At 42.6% G+C, this 16,889-nt stretch overlaps 1 protein-coding gene across 1 annotated transcript in view; it reads left to right on the top strand.

The window, feature by feature from the left end:
• The window catches only part of wscd2 (WSC domain containing 2), a 217,228-nt gene that overhangs the window by 114,805 nt on the left and 85,534 nt on the right, over window positions 1-16,889 (top strand). Inside the window, exon 2 of the mRNA XM_061986359.1 lies at window positions 2,282-3,128. Coding sequence (XP_061842343.1) covers window positions 2,750-3,128 — 379 coding nt within the window. The 5' untranslated portion in view covers window positions 2,282-2,749. The remainder of the gene's footprint in view (window positions 1-2,281; window positions 3,129-16,889) is intronic.

Consider the following 16,889-nt stretch of genomic DNA (forward strand, 5'->3'; position numbering starts at 1 on the left):
AAACCACAGGTGTCAAACTCGGCGTAAATTTGTTGTCATGTGTGTTGTATTTTCACTGTAGTAGTTTATCGTTGTGTGACACTTGCGACATACCGTTGTATTTTTGTCCACGACACGCTTGCCATCAGGGTCATATTTCACAAGAAAACCAGAGTAGTTCCACACGCCAGATCTATATTTGAGGCATTAGCAACATAGCTTCGCATGTAGCTTCTGTCTCAGCTGCTTGTTTTGGTCTGAATGAAAGTGGGAAGTGCATGCAGCTACACCCTTAGTTTAATAATAATTTAAGCGGAAATTAAGAGTATGTGAAAGTTCAACTTCTACCTGGTTTACTTCCCTGGAAACCTTCTTAAAGTCATGTAATCAATCAGAAATGTCAAGCAGCTAAAATGCCCCAAACATGAATAAGTGTGAAGAGTGTTTTGCATTTTCCCCATCCTGCTTTGTAATGGATTTAAACGGGTGTAATTTTGAATTTTTATGGTGAATGGACGTTTTTTATAATGTCCACAAAGTTCAGTGAGCAGCTTGTGTTACGTGACCATGTCTGTTGACATTTTGTGTTTGTTGGAACTTTTTTTTTTTTTTTTTCCCACCATTACTAGGGAAGGTTGTTTGCATTGGGTCATGTAAGTAAATGCTATGCTTACACCCATTCAGAGTATATTTATAGGTCATTTTTCCAGCAGATGGCGACATCAAAGCTGCCAGACTATTACAATAAATGCATTCTCCCTGTGGGTAAGATTATAATAATAGTAATAATAATAGATTTTATTTGTAAAAAGCACTTTACATTGAGCAAACAACCTCAAAGTGCTACAGTGTATTGAAAAAAAAAAAAATAGAACAGCCTAATAACTAGAACTAGCATGCATATATCTATAAAAAGGCTTTTTTTAAAAGAAGGGTTTTTAAGCCTTTTTTAAAAGTATCCACAGTCTGTGGTGCCCTCAGGTGGTCAGGGAGAGCATTCCACAGACTGGGAGCGGCGGAGCAGAAAACCTGTTCTCCCATAGTTCGTAGCTTTGTCCTCGGAGGTTGGAGAAGGTTAGCCTGTCCGGAGCGGAGGTGTAGTGTGGAGGATTTGGGGCTGAGTAGTTCTTTGAGGTAGAGGGGGGCATTTCCATGGAGGCACTGGTGGGTTAGTAGGGAGACTTTGCATTCAATCCTGAGTGGAACAGGAAGCCAGTGAAGGGGTTTGAGAATTGGTGTGATGTGGTCGTATTTCCGCACTCTCATCGGGATCCTAGCAGCAAGATTCCTTATTCAACCCATGATATCTCGCGGGCCAAATTGAAGTCGTCGGTGGGCCGTAGTTTGGACACCCCTGCTTTAACCAGTACAAATCCAGCATCATTTTGATTTTCTGCTTTTCTTCAGAATTCCATCGACACAATTCGGTGTGTGCACTGGAATCCAAACAAAAAGTAGTATACAGTCTGTTCACATTTCACATGGCCATGAGTTGTTAATGACTACTTTAAATAGAGTGCATGTACTGTATATCACATCTCTCTTTCTCTCTTTCTCTCTTCAAAGTGCTGTAAGGCTTTTTTTTTTACAGTGCCTTCTATTCATAATAGAATGACGTTGCATGCTGCCTTAGAAAGAATGTAAGCAAGGCCGAACAGGAGTTTAGTCTTTTACTTAAGTCGTAGGTCTCCCAACTAACGATTTTCCCTCTAGTTCCCGTTCATTTATTTTCTTTCATTAATCATCCCACCCACACAGTTTTCTCTTTCCTTTTCACCAAATAGTTGACTATAACGTGCAGTTACAGTATGTATACATTTCACACTTACACTTAAGCCCTGTAGTCCAAAGGTCTTTACACCACTAAGTTGAATCCTTAGCTATTTTAGACATGATTTATTTGGTTTGACTTGTTTTTTTCATTCCTCTTTTTTGTTGTTCAGAGTACTTCTTCTGCCTTCAGAACATTATCATCGCCTCATCATCTCGACTGAGCATGTTTGTAATTTCTGTGCATTTGCTCCCAAAAGACATTAGTGGAAATGCCAAAGGGTAGAGTTTTGTTTTTGTTTTTTTTCCCTTCTGGCTTAACCCAGTTTATTAAAGACAAAGTAACTTGTACAACTTGAGCTCCTTGATGTGAAGTGTTCTGCCTTTTTGGAAGAATAACACAGCTCTCACCGCTTTATTAATTGTTTTTATTCCTACTTTTTTATCCTTTTCGGTGCAGTTTGACATTTTCGGGTGCTTGAAAAGCCCACTCAAATCCACTTATTTCTCCATTTTTGTGTCTTTTCTGCAGACGATTAGTCACGCCATGAATCTCTTGGATCCCCATGAGGAGCCGACCACTCAAAGGTGAAAGGATTTCAGCTTGGCCACTAAATAAAACCCTCTTCCTGCTGCACAGCGTGGGAGAAAGTGCCACGGCGGTGCTGGTATGGCATCTCTGTAGGCTGATAACCGGCGTGAAAGGAGTTGTGAGTGATCGTCGTGCACTCCTTTTCTTACTGGATGCACAGAGCGAGCACGCTTGGCTGGTAACTGGACAGGAGCAGACACACACATGGACTCTCACAGGTGTATGTAAGGCTTCTTGGCGCAGCAGAAGTCATGCCATTATCTGGATGATCTTAGTCGCAGATTAACACATCAAGACTGTCCTTATTTGAATTACCTTTTTTTGTCAGCGGGAAGCAGGAAGAGCTGCTGCTGATTTGTCTGCTGCATGACAGTTCATCACTGGGCCCGTGTGCTCCAGTGAGCCAGCATGGCCAAACCTCTGCTGAAGATACAGCGTTATTTCCGCAGGAAGCCCGTCCGCTTCTTTACGCTCATCCTGCTCTACCTGACCGCCGGAAGCCTCGTCTTCCTGCACGCCGGCTTTGTTGGAGACGGCGGCCCCGGAGGGCGAGGGGGGCGCGACGCCATCGTAGCCTCAGAGACGGGCGGCCACACCGCCTCGTCAGACAGTCGAGGACTGGGCATCATGCGGGTGTTCAAGGAGGCTCACAGGTCTGGGCGAGGCTACGCCCCAATGTGGAAAAAAAAGACCAGTATGTCCACAGAGGGCAAAGATGGAGACTACTCCCACAACTGGAACCGTGCACTGAAGGCCCGCAATGCTAAAGACATCGACGACGGAAGAGGTGGGCATACTGTAATGTGGTCCTTCATTTAAGCAGTGGATTTTCACTTTGGCAGTTTTCCATAACTCACACCCCTTCTTGGATCCTCTCACAGACCGTATTCATTAGAAGAAATCACACGAACACAGTGCATTTCACAACACAGCATAAATCACATTTACTCGCTCACTGGTCGACTTTTAATCATTACAGCATGTTAATTATTACTAGAGATGCCGATATATGCGTTAAAATGTAATATCGGAAATTATCGGTATCGTTTTTTTTATTACAGGTATCGTTTTTTTTTTGTGGTTTTTTTTAACTAAATCAACATAAAAAACACAAGATACACTTACAATTAGTGCACAAACCCAAAAAACCTCCCTCCCCCATTTACACTCATTCACACTCATTCACACAAAAGGGTTGTTTCTTCCGAGACCGATACATTTTTTTTATGCCTAATTATTAGAGATGTTCGATGATATCGGCCTGCCGATATTATCGGCCGATAAATGCGTTATAATGTAATATCGGAAATTATCTGTATCATTTTTTTATTATTGGTATCGTTTTTTTATTTTTTTATTAAATCAACATAAAAAACACAAGATACACTTACAATTAGTGCACCAACCCAAAAAACCTCCCTCCCCCATTTACACTCATTCACACAAAAGGGTTGTTACTTTCTGTTATTAATAATATTCTGGTTCCTACATTATATATCAATATATATCAATACAGTCTGCAAGGGATACAGTCCGTAAGCACACATGATTGTGCGTGCTGCTGGTCCACTAATAGTACTAACCTTTAACAGTTAATTTTACTCATTTTCATGAATTACTAGTTTCTATGTAACTGTTTTTATATTGTTTTACTTTCTTTTTTATTCAAGAAAATGTTTTTAATTTATTTATCTTATTTTATTTTATTGATTTTTTTTAAAAGTACCTTATCTTCACCATACCTGGTTGTCCAAATTAGGCATAATAATGTGTTAATTCCACGACTGTATATATCGGTTAATATCGGTATCGGTTGATATCGGTATCGGTAATTAAAGAGTTGGACAATATCGGAATATCGGATATCGGCAAAAAGCCATTATCGGACATCCCTAATTATTTCTTAAAAATTCTCATAATAATAGAACCATTTCAATAATAACCTTAAAAATGTTTAACAATTCTTAAGTAATTGTAAGGGAATTTAGCATTTTAAATGTTATTGCATGTTTATACAATTCAAGTTGCAAATAAGGATGCAATGAATAATAGGTTTTGACTGTACGAATATAGTCTGAGTAATAATCACAGTTTCACGATGATTACATTGATAAAAAAAATACAAAATTATATGTAGGCATTACATGTTTGTGTATTGACATGCACGGTGGAACAGGGGTTAGTGCATGTGCCTCACAATACGAAGGTCCTGAGTAGTCCTGAGTTCAATCCCGGGCTCGGGATATTTCTGTATGGAGTTTGCATGTTCTCCCCGTGGCTGCGTGGGTTCCCTCCGGGTACTCCGGCTTCCTCCCATCTCCAAAGACATGCACCTGGGGATAGGTTGATTGGCAACACTAAATTGGCCCTAGTGTGTGAATGTGAGTGTGAATGTTGTCTATCTGTGTTGGCCCTGTGATGAGGTGGCAACTTGTCCAGGGTGTACCCCGCCTACTGCCCGTGTGCAGCTGGGATAGGCTCCAGCACCCCCGCTACCCCATAAGGGACAAGCGGTAGAAAATAGATGGGTGGATGGTATTTTTTAAGTTATGTACATTTACATGAACTAATGTATGTACATGTACATACTGCATCAGGACAGATCCATCAAGATCCATATGTCGTATAGGAATTAACTATACACTGTAAAACATTAACAAAATGCAATGTCAGATGGCTGGTTTTTAAAGTTCTAACTTTGTGAAATGAAAAAAGTAGTAATGCAAAAACCAAAAAATGGTGTTTACTTTTTGATATCAGTATAAAACAAAGTAGTTTGGCTAATGAAATCAAAGTCTAATAAACAAGTTTTGTTCTTCTTCAACAACACCTCCTAGTGGTTCAGTGCAACAGTTTGAGCAACAAAAATAATCATGAGTGATACCCCTCACATCTAATACTCAATCTTTGTGGCTCACTGAAAATGTGTTTAATTCAATGAGATGACAAAACATTTTAGTTCGTATTGATGTTATTGGAACACTGACAAAAAGTTAGCAGTAAAATAAAGGACGAGTGAGCATTCCAGTAAACAAACCAAAGACTTTATAAACAAGTTGTGGTAACGTTCCCGACACATCGTCTGGTGCTTGGGAACTCTCAGTCCCAGCAACTGGCGGAAGGACGCGATGTTGCACTTTTAAAATGAAACTGCAACTTCAAATATTTTTCTCCTCATAGGTATACTTTTAATGCGGGACAAATGCGTGTGTCTCCAATTCTGTCCACACCTGTCATCATCTGATAACAGCAGTGCACTCTTAAACGCACTCAGAGACTCCACGGAAGTAGAAGCGAGTGAAATTAAGTGAAACGAAGCAATCGGCTCCTCTTACTCGGAGGGAACATATCCAGAGCAAAGTTCTCGAGAAAAGTCAGCGTAGTTGTCGCCATTCTTTCCTGATACTAATGGTGCTAGCGTGCCCGCGCCGGTGTTGCGGCGCTTCTGTTTTCAGGAAATAAGCAGTGTTGTCTAAAAATGCATTTATAAATGACGTTTTTTTTGGTAATTAAAACGGAATTACTAACTGTCTGGAATTTTACCGCGGTTTATTATAATACAACTTACCGTTACAGCCCTAGTACGTTACAATATGCTTGGCGTGCTACTTTTAAATGATAAATGATAAATGGGTTGTACTTGTATAGCGCTTTTCTACCTTCAAGGTACTCAAAGCGCTTTGACACTACTTCCACATTTACCCATTCACACACACATTCACACACTGATGGAGGGAGCTGCCATGCAAGGCGCTAACCAGCACCCATCAGGAGCAAGGGTGAAGTGTCTTGCTCAGGACACAACGGACATGACGAGGTTGGTACTAGGTGGGGATTGAACCAGGGACCCTCGGGTCGCGCACGGCCATTCTTCCACTGCGCCACGCCGTCCCCTTTTGATGCGATTGTATGTCAACACTGCGATGAGGTGGCGACTTGTCCAGGGTGTACCCCGCCTTCCGCCCGAATGCAGCTGAGATAGGCTCCAGCACCCCCGCGACCCCGAAAGGGACAAGTGGTAGAAAATGGATGGGATGGATACATTTTCATTTTCCTGAGGGAACTCTCCTGAAGGAATCAATAAAGTACTATCTATCTATCTATCTATCTATCTATCTATCTATCTATCTATCTATCTATCTATCTATCTATCTATCTATCTATCTATCTATCATACAACAGAGGCACAGCAAGTTCAAAGCATAAATACATTTTTACGAGTGAAAGCAACAACCACCACCGCACTAAAATGAACGTGATATTAAAAAGAAGGAGGCAACATCACACATCAAACAACACACAACATCTAAGTAAATGGTAAATGGATTACACTTGTGTAGCGCTTTTTACTTTCAAGGTACCGTATTTTTCAGAGTATAAGTCGCTCCGGAGTATAAGTCCCAAAAGCCGAAAATGCATAATAAAGAAGGAAAAAAACATATATAAGTCGCACTGGAGTATAAGTCGCATTTTTGGGGGAAATTTATTTGATAAAACCCAACATCAAGAATAGACATTTAAAAGGCAATTTAAAATAAATAAAGAATCGTGAACAACAGGCTGAATAAGTGTAGGTTATATGACGCATAAATAACCAACTGAGAACGTGCCTGGTATGTTAACGTAACATATTATGGTAAGAGTCATTCAAATAACTATAACATATAGAACATGCTATACATTTACCAAACAATCTATCACTCCTAATCGCTAAATCCCATGAAATCTTATGCGTCTAGTCCAGGGGTAGGGAACCTATGGCTCTAGAGCAAGATGTGGCTCTTTTGATGACTGCATCTGGCTCTCAGATAAATCTTAGCTGACATTGCTGAACACGATAAGTAATGAATAATTCCGCTGGTAATCACAGTGTTAGAAATAACCACACATAAACCAGACTACAAAGCCATCAGCAAAACCATGCAGCACCAGAAGTCGCATTAAAGTTAAAAGTTAAAGTTAAAGTACCAATGATTGTCACACACACACACTAGGTGTGGCGAGATTATTCTCTGCATTTGACCCATCACCCTTGATCACCCCCTGGGAGGTGAGGGGAGCAGTGGGCAGCAGCGGTGGCCGCGCCCGGGAATCATTTTTGGTGATTTAACCCCCAATTCCAACCCTTGATGCTGAGTGCCAAGCAGGGAGGTAATGGGTCCCATTTTTTTTGTAGTCTTTGGTATGACTCGGCCGGGATTTGAACTCACAACCTACCGATCTCAGGGCGGACACTCTAACCACTAGGCCACTGAGTAGTGGTAATAATGGTAATTAATTAATGGTAATTAAGTATTTTATTTATTATTTGTTACCTTCAGAATAACAATGTTATTAAAAAGAATAAGTGACTTATTATACTGTAAAAATGTTGGTCTTACTTAAAAATGCACGCATTTAGTTGTATTCAGTAGAGATGTCCAATAATGGCTTTTTTGCCGATATTCCGATAATGTCCAACTCTTAATTACTGATTCCGATATCAACCGATACCGATATATTTTTTTATGCCTAATTTTTAGAGATGTCCGATGATATCGGCCTGCCGATAATATCGGCCGATAAATGCGTTATAATGTAATATCGGAAATGATCTGTATCGTTTTTTTTATTATCGGTATCGTTTTTTGTTTTTTTATTTTATTTTTTTATTAAATCAACATAAAAAACACAAGATACACTTACAATTAGTGCACCAACCCAAAAAACCTCCCTCCCCCATTTACACTCATTCACACAAAAGAGTTGTTTCTTTCTGTTATTAATATTCTGGTTCCTACATTATATATCAATATATATCAATACAGTCTGCAAGGGATACAGTCCGTAAGCACACATGATTGTGCGTGCTGCTGGTCCACTAATAGTACTAACCTTTAACAGTTAATTTTACCAATTTTCATTAATTACTTGTTTCAATGTAACTGTTTTTATATTGTTTTACTTTCTTTGTTATTCAAGAAAATGTTTTGAATTTATTTATCTTATTTTATAAACATTTTTTTAAAGTATTTTATCTTCACCATACCTGGTTGTCCAAATTAGGCATACTAATGTGTTAATTCCACGACTGTATATATCGGTTGATATCGGTATCGGTTGATATTGGTATCGGTAATTAAAGAGTTGAACAATATCGGAATATCGGATATCGGCAAAAAGCCATTATCAGACATCCCTACTAATTTTGTTGTGATGCCCCGCTGGATGCATTAAACAATGTAACAAGGTTTTCCAAAATAAATCAACTCAAGTTATGGAAAAAAATGCCAACATGGCACTGCCATATTTATTATTGAAGTCACAAAGTGCATTATTTTTTTTAACATGCCTCAAAACAGCAACTTGGAATTTGGGACATTCTCTCCCTGAGAGAGCATGAGGAGGTTGAGGTGGGCAGGGTTGTTTATACGGCCACCCTCAGTGTGACCTGTATGGCTGTTGACCAAGAATGCCTTGCATTCACTTGTGTGTGTGAAAAGCCGTACATATTATGTGATTGGGCCGGCACGCAAAGGCAGTGCCTTTAAGGTTTATTGCTGCTCTGAACTTCTCCCTACATCCGTGTACCACTCCGTACAGCGGCGTTTTAAAAAGTCATAAATTTTACTTTTTGAAACCGATACCGATAATTTTGAAACCGATACGGATAATTTCCGATATTACATTTTAAAGCATTTATCGGCCGATAATATCGGCAGTCCGATATTATCGGACATCTCTAGTATTCAGTGTTAAAAAATATTATATGACTGTCTTGGAAATACATTTTAAAATATTTGGCTTTCATGGCTCTCTCAGCCAAAAAGGTTCCCGACCCCTGGTCTAGTCTCTTACGTGAAAAAGCTAAATAATTTTATTTGATATTTTACGGTAATGTGTTGATAATTTCACACATAAGTCGCTCCTGAGTATAAGTATAACTATGAAAAAAACTGTGACTTATAGTCCAAAAAATACGGTACGCAGAGCGCTTTGACACTATTCTCGCATTTACCTACTGATGGCGCTGCATCAGGAGCAACTGGTACACACACACATACACACACTACTACTTTGAGGGAATAATGAACAACAAATCAATGATTGAAGTGAAAAGCTTGCAATCCCCGTTAGTGGACAAGGAGACGACAGCCATTGAAGCACATTCAATATCTTTATCAACTAGCGCTAACACAATCTAGTGAAAAGACGTAACTGTCCGCAAACTGTGAGTCTGAGCTAACCAACACATCAAAGCTAATGCTGCTGGGTGCTGACGTCACATGTCACTTAGCAACAGGCACCGCCTTTTAAAGGCACACACACACTCTGGTATCACGAAACATTTACCGGTACATTTTTTTTCAGCCATCCATCCATCCATTTTCTTCCGCTTGTCCCTCTCAAGGTCATGCTGGCTGAAGACTATCTCAGCTGCATTCGCGCGGAAGGCATTTACTACCCTAGTAATTAATTTCATGTACAAACCCCGTTTCCATATGAGTTGGGAAATTGTGTTAGATGTAAATATAAATGGAATACAATGATTTGCAAATCATTTTCAACCCATATTCAGTAGAATATGCTACAAAGACAACATATTTGATGTTCAAACTGATAAACATTTTTTTTTTTGCAAATAATCATTAACTTTAGAATTTGATGCCAGCAACACGTGACAAAGAAGTTGGGAAAGGTGGCAATAAATACTGATAAAGTTGAGGAATGCTCATCAAACACTTATTTGGAACATCCCACAGGTGAACAGGCAAATTGGGAACAGGTGGGTGCCATGATTGGGTATAAAAGTAGATTCCATGAAATGCTCAGTCATTCACAAACAAGGATGGGGTGAGGGTCACCACTTTGTCAACAAATGCGTGAGCAAATTGTTGAACAGTTTAAGAAAAACCTGTCTCTACCAGCTATTGCAAGGAATTTAGGGATTTCACCATCTACGGTCTGTAATATCATCAAAGGGTTCAGAGAATCTGGAGAAATCACTGCACGTAAGCAGCTAAGCCCGTGACCTTCGATCCCTCAGGCTGTACTGCATCAACAAGCGACATCAGTGTGTAAAGGATACCACAACATGGGCTCAGGAACACTCCAGAAACCCACTGTCAGTAACTACAATTGGTCGCTACATCTGTAAGTGCAAGTTAAAACTCTCCTTTGCAAGGCGAAAACAGTTTATCAACAACACCCAGAAACGCCGTCGGCTTCGGTGGGCCTGAGCTCATCTAAGATGGACTGATACAAAGTGGAAAAGTCTTTTGTGGTCTGACGAGTCCACATTTCAAATTGTTTTTGGAAACTGTGGACGTCATGTCCTCTGGACCAAAGAGGAAAAGAACCATCCGGATTGTTATAGGCACAAAGTTGAAAAGACAGCATCTGTGATGGTATGGGGGTGCATTAGTGCCCAAAACATGGGTAACTTACACATCTGTGAAGGCGCCATTAATGCTGAAAGGTACATACAGGTTTTGGAGCAACATATGTTGCCATCCAACCAACGTTACCATGGACGCCCCTGATTATTTCAGCAAGACAATGCCAAGCCACGTGTTACATCAACGTGGCTTCATAGTAAAAGAGTGCGGGTACGAGACTGGCCTGCCTGTAGTCCAGACCTGTCTCCCATTGAAAATGTGTGGCTCATTATGAACCCTAAAATACCACAACGGAGACCCCCGGACTGTTGAACAACTTAAGCTGTACATCAAGCAAGAATGGGAAATAATTCCACCTGAGAAGCTTCAAAAATGTGTCTCCTCAGTTCCCAAACGTTTACTGAGTGTTGTTAAAAGTAAAAGGCCATGTAACACAGTGGTGAACATGCCCTTTCCCAACTATTTTGGCACGTGTTGCAGCCATGAAATTCTAAGTTAATTATTATTTGCAAAAAAAAAAATAAAGTTTATGAGTTTGAACATCAAATATCTTGTCTTTGTAGTGCATTCAATTGAATATGGGTTGAAAAGGATTTGCAAATCATTGTATTCCGTTTATATTTACATCTAACACAATTTCCCAACTCATATGGAAACAGGATTTGTATTAAAGAAAAATTCCGTTAGTAATTCAATTACTTTTTTGACAAAGTAACAGGTAACTATAATGCTTAATAAGTCTTTAAAGCTGATCATCAATGTGGTTGTCGTGCTTTGTAGGTGTTTCTTTGTTTTATTTTGATGGACGGAATCCCTTCATGGATACAGTTATACTTTCTTTCTCCTAAACTACTACTTTGCAATAGTTTTAGTTTGGTTTAGTAGCATCGCAGTCGTGTCCATTCAAAAGCCCATAGAGATAATTGCTTTAATAATAATAATCATTTACCATCACTTAGACCTCCATCGTGAATTATTTTTCGACATAATTCTAAAACAAACTGCTTTTTGAGTATATATTGAACCAAACCTTTTTCCTAAATATATAACGTCTAAAGAATATTTGTTTTTCATAGTCTTTGCCCATTTATTGTGTTTTATTAAAACATTTTTAATTAATGCAGAAGCAGCATAGCAGTTTTAAATTGGGTTCACTGTGGTAGTCTATTTAAAACATTGTCTTTCCTATTTTTTTTTTTTTTACCTTTTTAGTATAAACTTTGGACATTATCTGGAATATAAACACATGACTATTGAACATATTGGATTAAACTGAATTGTAGTTGTCAATGTAGTCCTTTTGAATATTGTTCATATCTGGTTATATATAGTAAATACAACACTTTACATTGCCGGTAAAATATTAATAATAAATTATTTCTTAATATCTAATTGTAAACGTACTTGAGCTGCATTTTTGTTGATTGCCTCTCTTGTGCTCACACTCACACTCACACTCAGGCGCCCACAGCCAAATTTACTTCTGGTCGCCAAGAGTTACACAGTAAACCGTTGTTTATAGCTGTTAATTGGTTCCGGGCCTTGCAGTGGTAAAATAATTTTCCATGACGTACAAGTTAATATAAATAAATTGAATATTTACATAGCGAGAGCAAAGAGCATAAAAAATAAATAGATTTTCTAAATATGTTTTTTAACATCAAGAACGCCCTCGAGACATGACTATAACACCCACATAGTCACCTTCACATTACAATATCCATACATATACATATGTATATTTATATATATATATATGTCTTAATAAGGTTATCCAAAAAATAGTGCTCGATACCGTAGTAGAGCGCAATATATGTATGTGTGGGAAAAAAATCACAAGACTATTTCATGAGAGATGAAATAGTCTTGTGATTTTTTCCCCACACATACATATATATATATATATATATATATATATATATATATATATATATATATATATATATATATATATATATATATATATACATAGGTATGGTATATATATCTCCTCTCTGAGCTGCCACCTTACCGTGGTAGAGGAGTTTGCGTGTCCCAATGATCCTAGGAGCTATGTTGTCCGGGGGCTTCCATGCCCCCTGGTAGGGTCTCCCAAGACAAACAGGTCCTAGGTGAGGGATCGGACAAAGAGCAGCTCGAAGACTTCTATGGAAATGCAAGAACCGAGACTCAGATTTCCCTCGCCCGGACGCGGGTCACCGGGGCCCCCCTCCGGAGCCAGGCCCGGAGTTGGGGCACGATGGCGAGCGCCTGGTGGCCGGGCCTGTCCCCATGGGGCCCGGCCGGGCACAGCCCGAAGAGGCAACGTGGGTCCCCCCTCCAATGGGCTCACCACCCATAGCAGGGGCCATAGAGGTCGGGTGCAATGTGAGCTGGGCGGCAGCCGAAGGCAGGGCACTTGGCGGTCCGATCCTCGGCTACAGAAGCTAGCTCTTGGGACGTGGAACGTCACCTCGCTGGGGGGGAAGGAGCCTGAGCTAGTGCGAGAGGTAGAGAAGTTCCGGTTGGATATAGTCGGACTCACCTCAACGCACAGCAAGGGCTCCGGAACCAGTTCTCTCGAGAGGGGCTGGACTCTCTTCCACTCTGGCGTTGCCAGCAGTGAGAGGCGACGGGCTGGGGTGGCAATTCTTGTTTCCCCCCGGCTCAGAGCCTGCACGTTGGAGTTCAACCCGGTGGACGAGAGGGTAGCTTCCCTCCGCCTTCGGGTGGGGGGACGGGTCCTGACTGTTGTTTGCGCTTACGCGCCAAACAGCAGCTCAGAGTACCCACCCTTTTTGGATTCACTGGAGGGAGTACTTGAGGGTGCTCCCCCGGGTGATTCCCTCGTTCTACTGGGGGACTTCAACGCTCATATTGGCAACGACAGTGAAACCTGGAGAGGCGTGATTGGGAAGAATGGCCGCCCGGATCTGAACCCGAGTGGTGTTTTGTTATTGGACTTTTGTGCCCGTCACGGATTGTCCATAACGAACACCATGTTCAAGCATAAGGGTGTCCATATGTGCACTTGGCACCAGGACACCCTAGGCCGCAGTTCTATGATCGACTTTGTAGTTGTGTCATCGGATTTGCGGCCTCATGTTTTAGACACTCGGGTGAAGAGAGGGGCGGAGCTTTCTACCGATCACCACTTGGTGGTGAGTTGGCTGCGATGGTGGGGGAGGATGCCGGACAGACCTGGCAGGCCCAAACGCATTGTGAGGGTTTGCTGGGAACGTCTGGCAGAGTCTCCTGTCAGAGAGAGTTTCAATTCCCACCTCCGGAAGAACTTTGAACATGTCACGAGGGAGGCGCTGGACATTGAGTCCGAGTGGACCATGTTCCGCACCTCTATTGTAGAGGCGGCTGATTGGAGCTGTGGCCGCAAGGTAGTTGGTGCCTGTCGTGGCGGTAATCCTAGAACCCGTTGGTGGACACCGGCGGTGAGGGATGCCGTCAAGCTGAAGAAGGAGTCCTATCGGGTTCTTTTGGCTCATGGGACTCCTGAGGCAGCGGACAGGTACCGACAGGCCAAGCGGTGTGCGGCTTCAGCGGTCGTGGAGGCAAAAACTCGGACATGGGAGGAGTTCGGGGAAGCCATGGAAAACGACTTCCGGACGGCTTCGAAGCGATTCTGGACCACCATCCGCCGCCTCAGGAAGGGGAAGCAGTGCACTACCAACACCGTGTATGGTGCGGATGGTGTTCTGCTGACCTCGACTGCGGAAGTTGTGGATCGGTGGAGGGAATACTTCGAAGACCTCCTCAATCCCACCAACACGTCTTCCTATGAGGAAGCAGTGCCTGGGGAGTCTGTGGTGGGCTCTCCTATTTCTGGGGCTGAGGTTGCTGAGGTAGTTAAAAAGCTCCTCGGTGGCAAGGCCCCGGGGGTGGATGAGATCCGCCCGGAGTTCCTTAAGGCTCTGGATGCTGTGGGGCTGTCTTGGTTGACAAGACTCTGCAGCATCGCGTGGACATCGGGGGAAGTACCTTTGGATTGGCAGACCGGGGTGGTGGTTCCTCTCTTTAAAAAGGGGAACCGGAGGGTGTGTTCTAACTATCGTGGGATCACACTCCTCAGCCTTCCCGGTAAGGTCTATTCAGGTGTACTGGAGAGGAGGCTACGCCGGATAGTCGAACCTCGGATTCAGGAGGAACAGTGTGGTTTTCGTCCTGGTCGTGGAACTGTGGACCAGCTCTATACTCTCGGCAGGGTCCTTGAGGGTGCATGGGAGTTTGCCCAACCAGTCTACATGTGCTTTGTGGACTTGGAGAAGGCATTCGACCGTGTCCCTCGGGAAGTCCTGTGGGGAGTGCTCAGAGAACATGGGGTTTCGGACTGTCTGATTGTGGCGGTCCGCTCCCTGTATGATCAGTGTCAGAGCTTGGTTCGCATTGCCGGCAGTAAGTCGGACACGTTTCCGGTGAGGGTTGAACTCCGCCAGGGCTGCCCTTTGTCACCGATTCTGTTCATAACTTTTATGGACAGAATTTCTAGGCGCAGTCAAGGCGTTGAGGGGATTCGGTTTGGTGGCTGCAGGATTAGGTCTCTGCTTTTTGCAGATGATGTGGTCCTGATGGCTTCATCTAGCCAGGATCTTCAGCTCTCACTGGATCGGTTCGCAGCTGAGTGTGAAGCGACTGGGATGAGAATCAGCACCTCCAAGTCCGAGTCCATGGTTCTCGCCCGGAAAAGGGTGGAGTGCCATCTCCGGGTTGGGGAGGAGATCTTGCCCCAAGTGGAGGAGTTCAAGTACCTCGGAGTCTTGTTCACGAGTGAGGGAAGAGTGGATCGTGAGATCGACAGGCGGATCGGTGCGGCGTCTTCAGTAATGCGGACGCTGTATCGATCCGTTGTGGTGAAGAAGGAGCTGAGCCGGAAGGCAAAGCTCTCAATTTACCGGTCGATCTACGTTCCCATCCTCACCTATGGTCATGAGCTTTGGGTTATGACCGAAAGGACAAGATCACGGGTACAAGCGGCCGAAATGAGTTTCCTCCGCCGGGTGGCGGGGCTCTCCCTTAGAGATAGGGTGAGAAGCTCTGTCATCCGGGGGGAGCTCAAAGTAAAGCCGCTGCTCCTCCACATCGAGAGGAGCCAGATGAGGTGGTTCGGGCATCTAGTCAGGATGCCACCCGAGTGCCTCCCTAGGGAGTTGTTTAGGGCACGTCCGACCGGTAGGAGGCCACGAAGAAGACCCAGGACACGTTGGGAAGACTATGTCTCCCGGCTTGCCTGGGAACGCCTCGGGATCTCCCGGGAGGAGCTGGACGAAGTGGCTGGGGAGAGGGAAGTCTGGGCTTCCCTGCTTAGGCTGCTGCCCCCGCGACCCGACCTCGGATAAGCGGAAGAAGATGGATGGATGGATGGTATATATATATCAAATTAAGTTCAAGTTTGATTAAAAAAGTATACAAATAGTTTCACATGAATAAAAAAGTGTGGAACAAAACATAACGGCGCAGGGACCCTCCAAATAAAATTCTGCTTAAGGCCCCAGTTTAGCCTGGAGCGGCCCTGGAAACTGCTAAATGATAATAATTGACAATTTGTTGGGATGTCGGAAGTCAATGAGCGTCATGATGATTAAGTCCTCGTTCGTGAATGAATCTCTTGAGAATTTTGCTCCGCCGTGCTTCAGCTGTGCTGCACGTGGCCACACTGAAAGCTGAAGAATCTCAACTTTTTAAATAACTTCATGGCAACATTCACTGCCTCTTTATAAACTGGCGATAAAATCCCCTCACAATTGTTGCAGGTTTTTATGTTGTGCTTATAAGCGCCTGCGTTATCTTACAGTACTCATAGCCTTTTAAAAGCTCATATTCAGACAGTAAGAGTCTATACAGGGTCAATAACTGCCGTTTAAGAACATCAATACACTGCCAAAACCTGTTAGTGTGTAATTTAAATTAATGGTAGGTAAGGCAGGGCGATCGAGCATGTTTTTTGGCACGTCTGCTTCACAGCCTGAGTTTGAATCTTGGATTAGTCATTCTATTTGAATGATCTCACATGCTTGAGTTTCAATGAACACTTCTGAACTTATCCTGTTAAGTCTGCAGTTTGTCACAGGACACACACACCAGTGACGTGCGGTGAGGTTCATGACTGGTGAGGCACTGACTTCATCACAGTCAGATTTACAAACATATGAACCCTAAAGAGTATCTTATTCACCATTTGA

The sequence above is a fragment of the Nerophis lumbriciformis genome, linkage group LG12 (genome assembly GCF_033978685.3).
Source record: "Nerophis lumbriciformis linkage group LG12, RoL_Nlum_v2.1, whole genome shotgun sequence".
In the NCBI taxonomy this organism is placed as follows: Eukaryota; Metazoa; Chordata; class Actinopteri; order Syngnathiformes; family Syngnathidae; genus Nerophis; species Nerophis lumbriciformis.